General features: G+C 38.9%; 1 protein-coding gene and 1 pseudogene across 2 annotated transcripts; both read left to right on the forward strand.

The window, feature by feature from the left end:
• Positions 1-638: 638 nt before the first annotated feature.
• LOC146633162 (G2/M phase-specific E3 ubiquitin-protein ligase-like) lies at positions 639-4870 on the forward strand. Of its 2 annotated transcripts, XM_085352043.1 has the most exons (10): positions 639-1096; positions 1345-1397; positions 2607-2646; positions 2753-2820; positions 2954-3040; positions 3121-3434; positions 3666-3844; positions 3999-4180; positions 4326-4540; positions 4631-4870. In XM_085352043.1, the coding sequence occupies exons 1-10, from the start codon at positions 647-649 to the stop codon at positions 4864-4866; spliced, it is 1824 nt and encodes a 607-aa protein (XP_085208169.1). In that variant the 5' UTR covers positions 639-646; the 3' UTR covers positions 4867-4870. The 2 variants fall into 2 exon arrangements, with proteins under 2 accessions (XP_085208169.1, XP_085208168.1); XM_085352042.1 differs by lacking the exons at positions 3999-4180; positions 4326-4540; positions 4631-4870 and having other exon boundaries at positions 639-938; positions 1005-1096; positions 3666-3877.
• Positions 4871-12016: 7146 nt separating this feature from the next.
• Positions 12017-13699, forward strand: LOC146633163 (uncharacterized; annotated as a pseudogene).
• The last annotated feature ends 399 nt before the right edge of the window (positions 13700-14098 follow it).

The following is a 14098-nucleotide window of genomic DNA, read 5'->3' on the forward strand; positions in this document are numbered from 1 at the left end:
TCGGGATGTCAACAAACGTTGAGAAACTCACACCTCACAGCGCTTCCTTATCACCCTGACGGTGCTTGCTGCACTACATAGAGAACCGGAAAATGTTTTGCCCGTTTTGTGGCGTTAGCTTCAGCCTCTTCACCCCTTTTTGTGCTTCCTGTGGACGGTCTCTGGAGCTTTTGCGGGACACAGACCAGGCTGAAGGATCAAACTCCCCGGGGACATCAAAACAAACAGAAAATTCTGAACAAAGTAATTTTGATATATTACTCACTTTTTGTTCTCTTCAGACAGTCTATGCTATTTCAGTTAAATAGCACGTTTATTTACCATTTTGGCTCCGGTTTCTGTTTCTGTTTCCTTATACTGTATTCTCGTCTACGTTTAGTAATGGAGAGTGCTAACCCCGTTTTGATGTCAAACGTTTTTCATTCAACCAGAACAAACATGTCCGTCATACAAGCAGTTCATGGAGTACAAAAAATCAAAATCCAAAGAGCGTCAGGCCTTCAGCTGTGGAGCAAAATTAAAACTCAAGCAACAGAGTAAACCTGTCAAGGTAAGCCATCACAGGTAACTTTATAAACGAGGATTTGGCAATTATTCTTAAAGTGATCTGGCTTTTATTATTTGTTTGTAGATCAATATCGGATTTATGGTGTCACAACAAACCGACTTAAAACCGCTAAGAGGGAAAACACTGCCCTTATTTATTACCCCCGAAATTACAGCCCCTGACCTCCTGAAGCAGGCTGTAGAAAAAATGAGAACATTCAACAAGGACTTGGTGGAGGGACCATATGTCCTTTTGTATCCTGACTGCACAGAGGTGATAAATGTGCCTGGGACAGAAAGGCCATTCCGATTGGCAGACTACAAAGAGGAAATAGGAAAGAACTACAACAGGATTTCTCTATTCATTTGCCCAGAGAGCCACTTCAAACGAGGTTTGTTAATTTTATATTTTGATGTGTTTACATATACAACAACTAATAATGTGTCTACTTTCTCAGCTCTGATTGCAGAGGATGGTACCTCAGACTCGGACCCTGAGATTGTGATTACATCAAGAAGCACAGCTGAGTTCAACCAGGCAGACACATTGGTGTGTACTTTTTTTCCCTCTCCACCATGCCAGAGGCCTGTGAGTGGCCCTGGCAGAGGTGCATGTCCTCTGAGTGCTCTATTTTTTTTCTCTATAATGATCATAATTCTGTAGCATCCATGGGTCTATTATTTTCATTGTGTGATTATATGTTCTTTAAAAAAGTATTTTTTTTAAGTATTGATGAACTATCTAAATGCGATACGAAGTTGGTGAAAGCTTTGAAAAGTGCATGTTTTTCATCTTAGGTTTTCAAACCACAAGACCAGAGTACCCCTAATGGTAAACATGCAGAGAAGGAGTAAGTTATTTAAGAGCTTGTTCTGCTATATATTAGAGTTGGGCAATACAATATATGTCTTTGTTTTATTTCAGGGAATATTGATCACGATATAAACCGCTAGATTTGTACATATTAAATGTGCCGTTGCTCATGGTAAATGGTAAATGGCCTGTATTTGTAAAGCGCTTTATTAGTCCCTAAGGACAAAGCGCTTTACACATCCAGTCATCCACCCATTCACACACACATGCACACACTGGTGATGGCAGCTACATTGTACCCACAGCCACCGTGGGGCGCACTGACAGAGGCGAGGCTGCCGAACACTGGCGCCACCAGTAGGCAATGGGTGAAGTGTCTAGCCCAAGGGCACAACGACCAAGACTGTCCGATCCGGGGCTCGAACCGGCAACCTTCCGATTACAAGGTGAACTTAAAATTTCACATAAGTAAGATGTGAAATCCTCAGAAGCTTGTTTTGATTTAAATATTTATTTCCTGTCATAAGTTCAGACAGACGGATGTATTAACATATTACATCCGTTTCAGATAACTAAAAAAAGGTACATGTTAAAAACTAAATCAAAAGTCAGGGATAAAGATTTCCAGTTTCAAAAGACAACAAACACCAGATCACTCAATTGCTTGGTCAATTACATTTAAAAACAAAAAAGAATGATTCTAAACATAAATCTTAGTTTACAGTAAGTTTTACAGGAGAACAGACATAAAATTGACAAAGTCTTTGTCAATATCAAATGAATAAGCTAAGAAATAAAAGCAAATTCTCCTAATCTCTCCTTGTATATTTATTTTAATGGTTGGTTTAGATGTAAATGGTGCCCAAACATCTCCACGGGTGGCGCTGCTACTTCACTGTGCTGCAGGTAACAAGTCACCCTAACTGGACATGATGCTGTTCCCAGAGCGATTGGTTGCTGCGCTACTTGATAAGGATTGACTATTCTTATGTCAATGAAAAAAAAGAGTGATTAGAGGAATAAGCAGCATATAAAATGGATGGATGGATAGCTCTATTGCAATAGTCTCATATTTCCTTTGAGAGAAAAGTATACTGCAATACATATTGTTATTTTATTGCCCCGCCCTAATATAAATATTTATTGGTTTCATAGCCTTTTTATAATGTTGGTATCATAAATAATATTGAACTGTATGAGCTTCTTATCTGGACATTTTAATTCCAATACTCTTATTCTGTTTCAGACATGCTCCAGGACCTTCATCTATCATACAGCCATGTCAGGTATTTGGGCAATTTATGTCAGCATGACGTTTTTTGCTATTGCTGAAATAGTACAAAGCTATGTATGTTTATATACAGTATGCAATTTTTGTTCTTTTTTTTCCAGATTGTAATATCTGATACAGAGGATCTTGATCACCAAAACGAAACGAATCCAGTCATGAGTCCCTATAGGTAAATAAAATTGTGTCTTATATGTAATTTTAAATCTGTAACTACAGTACACGTTTGGGTTTGTGAAATGGGTAAAGATAATTAAAGGGTGAATAGAAGTTATTCTAATGTTGGAATTATAATTTCTCAACAGTAAATATGCAGACCTGTGTGCCCCCTGCATTGAGGACGAGGATGAAGAGCTGGTTGAAGTTGCTTCACCGATTGATGACAGAGCACTGTAAAATATCAAATACTACTTCAAATAACAATGCTAAATTGTATAGTCTTGCATTCGGTCTTTCATTTTTGTGATTACAGGGAAGACGTTAACATTAATCTACCTGACATCATTGCAAACTTATCCAGTGCTATTCATCATGGAAGTGTCAGCAGATTCAACATCTCAAGAGCAAATGTCTGGGATGGAGCAGTCAGGGGTTTCAGGCGGTTGTCATACTCTGAAACCAATGACATGCTGGTTAAATTTACTGATGATTCTGGCATTCTAGAAGAAGGACTTGATGCAGGTGGCCCAAAACGAGAGTTTTTGAGTCTGCTAATGAAACACATGAAAGATCGTCCCATTTTTGATGGACCCGAAGGACGTCGATTCCTCGTCTACAATGCAAAGGGTATGCAATGATCAGATGTTTGATAAACTTAATTTAAAGACTTTTTTGGACTTTTAAATCAATTTGTTTTTAATTATTATCAGAAGCAACTCATAATAATTTCTTGGATTATTTCAAAACAGCATTAGTCTGTCTATCTGATCGATCTATCTGACATCGATCGGATCTGATCGATCGGTAGAGAGAGGTGTGTGTGTGAGAGAGTTTATCATTTACTGTATTCATTCACAGCTGTAAGGGAGGATGAATACTACCTAGCAGGAAAGATGATAGCCGTGTCAGTTGTGCATGGTGGTCCAGGGCCCCATTTCCTGTCAGAAGAGCTGGTACATTATCTTGCAGGCCAGACTTCAGTAAAAGCAACAGTTGCCTCAGTCACAGATGACGACATAGGGAAAGCTTTACAAGAGGTGAGGACAGCGCAGGATTTGAATGCAGGATAGAACTACAGCTTCTTCATCTGTATGACATTAAAAAATTCTTTCTTTGTGTAGGGAAAAAACAGGAATGAAAATCAGACACGTAAGCTTACATTGTGTATGTCCATTTTTATGGGTTTTTCAGATCGACAGTGCTGGTTCAGTGGATGTCCTGCGTGACTGTGTCATAAAACACAGTACTATGCTACAGGTGGCTGGTTGTCTAAGGCATGTTTCCACAGTTGAGGAAAAGAAAGACATTGTGTCTGACTATCTCCGGTGGTATATAATTGCTCGAAACTCATCTGTAATTGACAGGGGAGACAGGTGAATTATTGTTATGACAGTGTTGTTCATAATTTCCGACTGAAATATTTTACATTCTCCAAGGTTTCCAAAGTTCACAGTTTGTCCATAGTTTGTGCATGTACTATGAACTGGTAAATGACACAAAGTTCTCCTCATTCTTTAGATTTAAAGAGGGTCTTTCAGCACTTAATTTCCTGAGTGCACTCCAGCAACACCCTACTTTGCTTTCCCCGGTCCTGTGTCACATGGAAAAGAAACTCACAGCCCTTGAACTTGAGAGACTTTTCAAACCTGACTTCAGCCCATCTGGAAGTAACAGGAGACGTCTGGAAAGTCAAACTGTGGGCTACTGGTCAGACTATCTGCTGGACTGTGAAGGTTTATACCAGTATTTCTTTTAGTACTCATTACAAGACAATGTGTTGAATTCACATATACATATATAATTTTTTTTTTAATTTTTTGCAGAATCACAAACTGCTGTGTCGTTGGGCGATGTTCTGATGTTTGCAACTGGGCTAACATCACTGCCACCTTCTGGATTAGATCCACTACCAAGCCTACAGTTCCTGGATGACTCTTTATTCCCGATGGCAAATACATGCTTAAACTTATTGAAACTACCAATGATAACTTCATATTCCTTGTTTAAATCCAACATGGATTTTGGAATTCAAAACTCCCCAGGATTTGGATGTTTCTAGAATGTCTGGCCTTGTAGTTCAAACCTGCTGTTGATTTATTCCTCAAGTTTTTAAGTCAAATTTTTTTTAAAATATGTTATGAATAGGAGAAGGTGGGACATACTGGCGGTACAGCACAAATCCATTATAGTTTACCAGGTTTATTGTAGTTTTATTAGATAACCCAGTTACTTACAGCTGCTTCTTCTTGGCATTACATTGTAAATTCTGTAGGTTTTTTGCTACGGGACTTATCCAGAAATCTGTTATGTATTTGAGCATGTTTTTTTTATTCTAAAATGTAGGTACATCTGTTCAAAGGAGATTTAAAATGCAATCGCTAGACTTGATTTGTTCAAAGTTTTGACAGTGCTACTAAAAGTAAAGGCATTTAAAGGTGTACTGTGTTCTACTCTTAAAAGTTGTAATAAACACACAATACAGTGCAAGATGTGATTTTGATTTGATTTATTATTTATATAAATGTTCAGGACTGTATCTCAACTTCCATCAGCTAAACAAGGACCAGAATTATCAAGACATTCAGTAAGAATATGCTTTTACAAACACAAACTTAAACTTTTGGCGTCTTCAGCCAACTCATGTAGCCTAGTTCAAAAAAGCAGCATATGCTATAGGTTTTGGTGAAAACAACAAAAAGCCAGGTTTTTGTTTTTTTTTAGAAATTTGCAATTTCTATTAACTTCATGTAAAGTTCAGTGGCAGACTCCCAGCAGACGGGCTTTTGAAAATGATTTTGCTCCATTACAAAATTCAGATACTCCTGTATGTTTGAGTCCCCACATACAACTACTGACAGCCTAGACTCAGGAAAAGCGTCCAGTTCAGATTGTTGAATCAGGAATCCACAGTCTCTGGAGCCGTATCTGTGATCAATGGAAGACAATTGCATTAATATAGGTTTACACATAAAGTAATTATTTGATCATTATTATCCGTTACCTGTGGGGTAGGTAGTACAGTTCATTTGGCACACCTCCTGGACATGAAGCTGTTCTTGAGGGACGAATCCGATGAGTGTTCCACAGCTTCACACATTCATCAAGATCCTTCTGAACAATGACAGTGAAGCAAAATCTCAAAAGGCACTGATGCTCGTGACTTCCATTGAAGTGTCCAGCATCTCGAAGATCCGCAAACAGCTCCAACCAAAACTGAGCCCTAAAAAAATTGTTTAGAGATAGTTTAGTTTGTTTACATGGCATCGTTTCACAACACGTCATCGCATGGCACTTTACAGTTCATTTTAACTGAATCATATATAGACTCCAGTCAGTTTAAATGTTTTCTATCGAAAGGGATTGCATACAGGCAAAACTCTAAAACATTTCAGTAATGTGCAAAAGTTAATTTATTTTAGGAATTCTAATTAAATGTGAAATTAGCGATACTGAGTCATTACATACAAAGTGAGGTATTTCAAGTATTTCTTACAATGTTAATGATTAAGACGTAGAACTTATGAAAAACCCAAATTCAATGTCTCTAACAATTTGTATGTTCTATTTGTTTGGGTCCTTTTTGCATAAATTACTGCCTCCATGCAGCGTGGTATGGATGCTATCAGTCTGTGGATCTTTTGAGGTGTTATGGAAGACCAGGATGCTTCAGTAGCAGCCTTGAGGTCTTAGCCACTACACTATGTTACACCCCTTTCATCCACACTTACATTAGACAAAACTTTCTATTAATGTGCTTTGATAGTCTCTGTGAACATTCAAATTCTTTTAAGGTGTTCTTTATGGAGGGTGTCAATTATGTTTTTTTTCCCACAGCTGTCAGGACAGCAGTCATGTCCATCCTGTGAGTCCTCCTGAATTAGAAAGACCATTTAGAGGCTCAGGAACCCTTTGCAGATGATTTGAATTAATTAGCTCATAGTAGAGTGGCACTTTAAATCTAAAATATTTAACCTTTTCACAATATTATGGTTTTGAAGTTGGGTTTTTCTTAAGTTCCAAAGCATAATCATCATAATTACTAAATGGGCTAAAAATGTATAGTTTGGCATACAATGAGTATTTAATATCGGTTTTACTTTTTAAGTTGAATTACTGAAATAATAATAATAATAATAATAATAATAATAATAATAATAATAACAACAGTGGATTGCATTTATATAGCGCTTTTCGAGGCCCTCAAAGCGCTTTACAATTCCACTGTTCATTCACTCTCACATTCACACACTGGTGGAGGCAGCTACAGTTGTAGCCACAGCTGCCCTGGGGCAGACTGACAATAAATCAACTTTTGCACGACATTCAAATTTGTTACGCCTTTAAATATCAGGCAAAATTAAATGTTATATTTACCTTCCTTTTCGATATATGGACCACCAGGACTCAATTCGCTGGTTATTCGTTGATGAACCAAACATGTGACTGGACTCTCCGCTGAAGTGGTCATCATGATGGTGACGTAGTGCGCACTGAACTGCAGCCATAATGCCGTTTTCTGTCCCACAGTCAGTTCTCAGTCTCATCGGTACAACACCAAGGCTCCCAACACATGACAAGTAATAGTAAGCTATAACCACTGGATTATTATTGGTTGGTCCACATTCTAGCCACAAAACCTTGCGTGAAAATCCATCAATGCACCCTGAAATGGCCAAACCGAATGGTTTGAGCTTGTCATAACCATCAGCATGCCACATGTAGTTGGGTCCCAGCGAATGATAGGTTCTCCTAATGAATCTTCTGCGTGTTCTCATCTGGCATCCATGAGGATTAAGCTCCCGGAGTATTTTCATCACATCATCCCTCTTCACTTTAAGATGATGCTTTTGTTTAAGTACCTGCCACATTGTTCGATACCCAAACAATCGCCCAGGTCCTTGAAGCTCCGCTCTGATTGCGTTAATGATCGTTGTTCTGGAGTGAAAATATTTTCTTCGGTAAAGTCCAGCATTATTAAGTTTACTTTTAAGACTCCTTAAACTTATCTTTACACCATGCAAACTTAACATCATGTCCATGATAACACTATATGAGTGACCTTCGTTGAAATATTTAATGCAGTACTGTAGGGTGTCTGATCCTTCAGCCTGGTATGTGTCCCGCAAAAGCTCCAGAGACCGTCCACAGGAAGCACAAAAAGGGGTGAAGAGGCTGAAGCTAACGCCACAAAACGGGCAAAACATTTTCCGGTTCTCTATGTAGTGCAGCAAGCACCGTCAGGGTGATAAGGAAGCGCTGTGAGGCGTGAGTTTCTCAACGTTTGTTGACATCCCGAATCACTTTTCTGAGCTACAAATATGGAGTAAGCCTAATCGTTGTGCCACTTCCGGTATTTCAGACAATCCCTTTCCGTCAAGGATTTTTAATTTGTTGTGGATTTTTAATTTGTTGCGGTTTTTTAATTTGTTGTGGATTTTTGATTTGTTGCGGTTTTTTAATTTGTTGTGGATTTTTAATTTGTTGCGGTTTTTTAATTTGTTGTGGATTTTTAATTTGTTGTGGATTTTTAATTTGTTGCTGTTTTTTAATTTGTTGTGGATTTTTAATTTGTTGCGGTTTTTTAATTTGTTGTGGATTTTTAATTTGTTGCGGTTTTTTAATTTGTTGCCGTTTTTTAATTTGTTGCGCTTTGCACTTCCCAGCCACCGTATATATGTGATGGTGGCATTTTTTACTTTTATGATTACACATGTCTGGAAAATGAAGTTATATTCTTGTTATGTGCAATAACATCAATGTTATTGTATACGTAGATTAGCATAAAGAAACAAAATAAATCTTCAATGTTGGCGTCCAATTTTAAGTGTGTGTGTGTGTGTGTGTGTGTGTGTGTGTGTGTGTGTGTGTGTGTGTCAGATCTCTGAATCTGACGTAATCCTCTGGATATTGAATGAGCTGACTCTTGATTATCTGTGTCTTACAGGGTTAGGTGGTGCTGGGAATGTGGAGTTGTAAGGGGTGCACAGAAACGGTATCAAGTCGTTCCAAGCTTTTGCATCACTACAGATTAAAACATCCACATTTTGGACGTCGTTCTCACTTTCCATGTACATACCTGCATTGTCCATGCACCTTTAAAACGTGGAATGCCCTTATTGTCCATCAAAATAAAATCCACAGCACGGGGGTCACTACTAAAAAAAAGGCGATTTTCAGTTGCCACCTTTGCGAATGCAATGATTTAGCATCAGAGCGTGATTATTTTGCTCACATATATGCGCATCTTAAAAGAAATGAGACACTTACTTGTATGTTTCTAGGCTGCAACTTTAAAACAAACATTTACTGTACATTTAAATCACACAAAAACTGTAAACACAGACATTATACACCAGGTGATTTTAAACGAGGTATAGTAAGAACAGGAATCGCACCTACAAATGAATTTGCGGAAAATAGTCAGGAGTTTGTAGATCAGTTGGATACTGTCATTCCTTCACATGGTCAGTGTGATACTGAGGACTTGCAAAAAGTCATAGAGCAAAGTTTTGCAAATACTCTGCTAAAGCTGGAGCATTTGGTCCATGTGCCAAGCACAGCTATTGATGTATTTTTAGAGGAACTCTATCATTTGATACGGTCGGCACCTGTACCATTATCCTGTGATATTGTGACGAATATCTTTAATCAAAGAAACCTCCCCATTGATAAAGATCTCATTACAGAAACTATTAATGCAGTTTTTTCAGGTAATCCTGTACTAAGGTCCATTCAAAAGGGTGGTCCGCTAAGCACAGCATATCTGCGTAAGCAGTATTACAAGGAAAATTTCTGTGTTTTAGAACCAGTTGAATATATACTTGATGCTGAAAAGAAACACAGTTTCCAATATGTCCCATTGCTGAAATTGTTACAGCAGCTGTTGAGTAGAAAAGATGTTGTTGATGAAGTTGTGAAATGCCATAAACAACAGGTGGGAACAGACTACTGGGTCATATCATTACAAGTCTTCAAGTGATGGTTCCCTATTTAAGGAAAACTTTTTCCTTTCTGGAGAAAATCTAAGGATTTCCCTACGTTTTTATGTGGATGACTTTGAAGTCTGTAACCCCCTTGGTACCTTATCGTCCATCTACTTGTCAGTGTTGTGCAAAACCACTGACGTTAAAACTTATGGTTATGACAAAATCTTGGAACCTCTTCTACAGGATCTGAAAACTCTTGAAGAACATGGCGTTTATGTTCCACTATTAGGAGAGTCAGTCAAAGGTACAGTCGTAAGTGTAATCGCAGATAACCTTGGAGCACACAGTGTTGCAGGATTTATGCAAAGCTTTTCTGTAGAATACTATTGCAGATTTTGCACAGGGAAGAGCAGTGATATTCAGCTGTATTCTGTAGCGTCTGGTGCTTTCACGCTAAGAAGCAAAGACCTTCACCAAGTCCATGTCAAACAAGCCCAAGATACAGGTACAGGCTGTTGTGGAGTGAAAAGAGAATGTGTCTTCACCAAAAATCTGTCCCACTTTCATGTCATATTTGGTTATCCGCCTGATCTTGCTCACGATGTTTTTGAGGGTATAATCCCAGTAGAGTTGGCTCATTGCTTGACAGTTCTTATATCAAAGAAGTTTTTCACTTTAGCCGACTTAAACAATGCGATTCTGAAGTTCCCCTACAAATGGGAAGATAAGACAAACAGACCTCATGTAGTGTCACAAACTTTCTCTAGCACCAAAACAGTAGGAGGAAATGCGCATGAGAACTGGAGCTTGCTCCGGTTCTTGCCTTTTTTAGTTGGATCACTTGTGCCTGAAGATGAGCCTGCATGGCTTGTTCTCATGACTCTGAAGGATATCACAGAACTTGTCGTGTCCCCTGTGCATAGTGATGACTCTCTGGCTTTTTTGGAAAGCAAAATTATAGAGCACAGACAGCGATACCAGGCACTGTTTCCTGATGTTAAGCTACTACCAAAACACCATTATTTGGAGCACTATCCACAGATGATTAGGTTTTTTGGTCCAGTTGTTTGGCTGTGGACAATGCGTTTCGAGGCCAAACACAGCTTTTTCAAGCAGGTCATGAGACACACAAGCTGCTTTAAGAATGTGCCTCTCTCCTTGGCCTCAAAGCATCAGATGATGATAGCTTACCATCTAAGCTCCCCATCTCTTGGCGAGTCTGAACTAGAGGTCTCGGCTGTATCAACTTTTCCAGTGGATTTGCTTAAAGAGGAGATGGCTAGAGTCATTAGGCAAACATTCCCTGACATTCTAGAGATAAACCTTGCACAGTGTGTGACAATAAAGGGCATAACTTATAGGAAGGGAATGGTACTGGCCCACAGGGCAGCTGGTGGGTTGCCAGAATTCTGTGAAATAAACCACATCTGCATTGTAAACCAGAGCATATTCTACATTGTCAGAGAGCTCGGTGGCTGGTACAGGGAGCACTACAGAGCTTTTGAGCTCAACTCAGTATCTGCAAGAATATTCACTCTTGTTTCACTCCGTGAACTCCTTGACACTTATCCACTGGTTGACTACAAGATCGGATCAGTCCGCATGGTGACTTTAAAAAGGCATATAGAAATAAAAGGTGTGCAAATATTTGTAATAAGTTCAGTCACATGTATTTCACTAGATAGATTTTTTTTTTTTTTTTTTTGTATATCTGACCTTTTATAACTGACTGATATGTATGGGTAACTGTATGAAGACTAAACTGAAGTTATTCTTTCTGGGTGTCTGATGTATTGTTGTTGTTTTTTTTCGTCTACAGAATAGCTGCTTGAAATGGGGACCCCTGTGATCCTAAAGATCATCTTGACTGATGGAACCTGTCAAAGGCTCATTCTCTCCAATGGACCACCTGAATCAATTGAGGATCTCATTGTTGAAGTCAAGAGACAGTGTGGTCTTCAGGGCGATTTCAGACTTCAGTTTATGGATTCCTTGTTTGGGAATGAGTTCCTTAATCTTACCTCAGTTTCAGAAGTGGCAGACAGAGGGACTCTTAAAGTTATTGACATGTCAAGACCCACCACTATGCAGCATGAGGATTATATCATTCTTGATCCTGTCCAGGACTCCGAAGCCCTCAGCTGTTCCTCTGTTAACGATTCTTCGTACCTGTCTGGTGGATCTGTGGACACGGATGTGTTGTCATCAAGTGAGTCAACAAGCTCACGATCTTCTTGGCCTGCTGTCTTTTATGTGCCCAAGTTTTCGTATGATGCTGAATTACAACTTCAGCAGGCAAAAATTGCGTACAATCAGAATGGAACTGCACTTATTCCAGATCCCAAGTTGAAGTCAGCCATCCTTGAAGGTTTGGTGCAGGAAATTGTGAAGTATAAAGTGTATGTCAGTGATAAAGAAATGGATCAAGTAGCTCAGAGTCTGATCAAGAAGCATCCCTGTCTAACTGAGACAGGCTCCAACACTGGATTTGGAGGATGGAAGACCAGTTTAAAATATAAACTCTCAAACTATCGCACCCAGCTACGAAAACTGGGCTGCCCAGAGGTGACTGTAAACTCTCTAAAGAACAAACCTGTTGGAAGATGCAGTGCAGCCTTTGGTGTCAAAAAAGCAAAGAGGGCAGAAGTTAACTTTTGCCCAACATACCCACCAGAAGAAACTGAGGAGAGCCTGGAGGCAATGCGGAAAACTTTACTCTTGGACATAAAGAAGAAGAACAACAGAGAGTTGGTGAAATTCAAGATGGAAAAGACTTTTGCCTACAGAAGACATGAAGTTGTTCGTGATGCACCAATGGTAGAGGCTTTCATGGCAAGATGGCCTGCTCTATTTGATGTCCATGAGGTAAAGTTTGACTCACACCGGGAGTTCTTGGAAGAGGTGTTAAGCTAAAATACTTTAGGCACATTTAACAGCCAATTTCTTCAGCATTGGTGATTGTGGCCTTCTTCCTGGTGTTAAACATTTGAAGCTCACTCTTTTGTGCTGATGTTTTCAGATCAATGCTGAGTTTAAAAGAATTACCACAATCCCCCTTCAATCAAAGTTCCTGTCTCAGATGGATCTCCACTTAGACAACCTGGTGAAGCTGTTCAAAAGAAGAGGAGGACAGCTTGGACAAAGACTGAAAAAAGTTGTGGCACAAATGGATAATGTAAGTGATAAAGCCTTAACACAACTATGACCCCTTTTGGACAAAACTTTTAATTGGTTAAAAATTGTAAATGTTTTTCCAATGATAAATGCTGTCATCTTGTACTACTTTTACATCTGCTTGTTTTTGTTTTAATCTACTTAGTCAACTTTATTAGTATGTGTGCCTTTACTTTGAAAGCATTCATGTAAAGTACAGTACTAAAACCTAAAATCAATGAGAAGGGCTAACTGAAGATACTAATCACACAAATTTCATTTCAGTGTGAAGATGTTGATGCTGGACGTGAGTGTGTCATTAAGGGAGTGTGTATCTACATGGGTGAAGATCCTGACAACCTTATCCGGGAGTATGTGGTAAGTACTTGGGGTATTTTATTTTATTTTTTGGGGGGGTGGGGGGGTGACTTTCACCAGTACATCATATTGCTCACTTGCCATGGATTGAGTAACATGACTTTTATTTTATTTATTTATGTATTTTTTACAGGACATGGATGAAGACGCCATCAATGAGGCCATTGAAGACACCACTGTTGGAATTTATCTTCTTAAAGAACAAGCTTCAGCAGATGAACAAGAAGACATTGGAGTTGTCCTTGAAGGCATCAGGGTGGTGAAGAATTTGGATAATGTAGCATTTGCTGTGGTAATGCTATTTGGACTCATGTATGCACTAAACCTTGCCTACCCTGCTGACCTCCGCTACACCTTTGAGGTTTTCCAGAAGGTTTTCATGGAACTAAACTCTCCAACAAAGTTCTTGCTCTCAAAAACCGTCTGTTTCACTGAAGGGTCAAAGACTGCACTTCAGCAATTCTTTACTGAACACAAAACGAAAAACTGCAATGTTATACTGCTGATACTGTTTGTTTGGGGTTTTTTTGTTGTTGTTGTTGTTGTTTTTTCTCATGTGACTGCACTTCGAGGTGACACTTTTTTTCTTTTCTTCCTTTTGGTGGTATTGTATTGCGAGAAATGTTTACAGAGGTTTTTTAGCAATGTGCTCTGGGTCAACCTTTACATCCTGCTTATATGTTCAAAAGGAAGATTCCTTTAGGTGTTTGGTATTATGTGACAGTGTCATTTAAGCTTCAATTTAGTAAAAAAATTCTGTACAGCTAAATACAAAATGTGATGTATGAAGATATATCTTATCCTTAATAGCAGCTTGCTGCCTCTTTGAGTTTT

This window comes from Diplotaxodon limnothrissa, linkage group LG4, assembly GCF_057381915.1.
Source record: "Diplotaxodon limnothrissa isolate DT_005_m linkage group LG4, D_limnothrissa_male_GT1.1, whole genome shotgun sequence".
NCBI lineage: Eukaryota > Metazoa > Chordata > Actinopteri > Cichliformes > Cichlidae > Diplotaxodon > Diplotaxodon limnothrissa.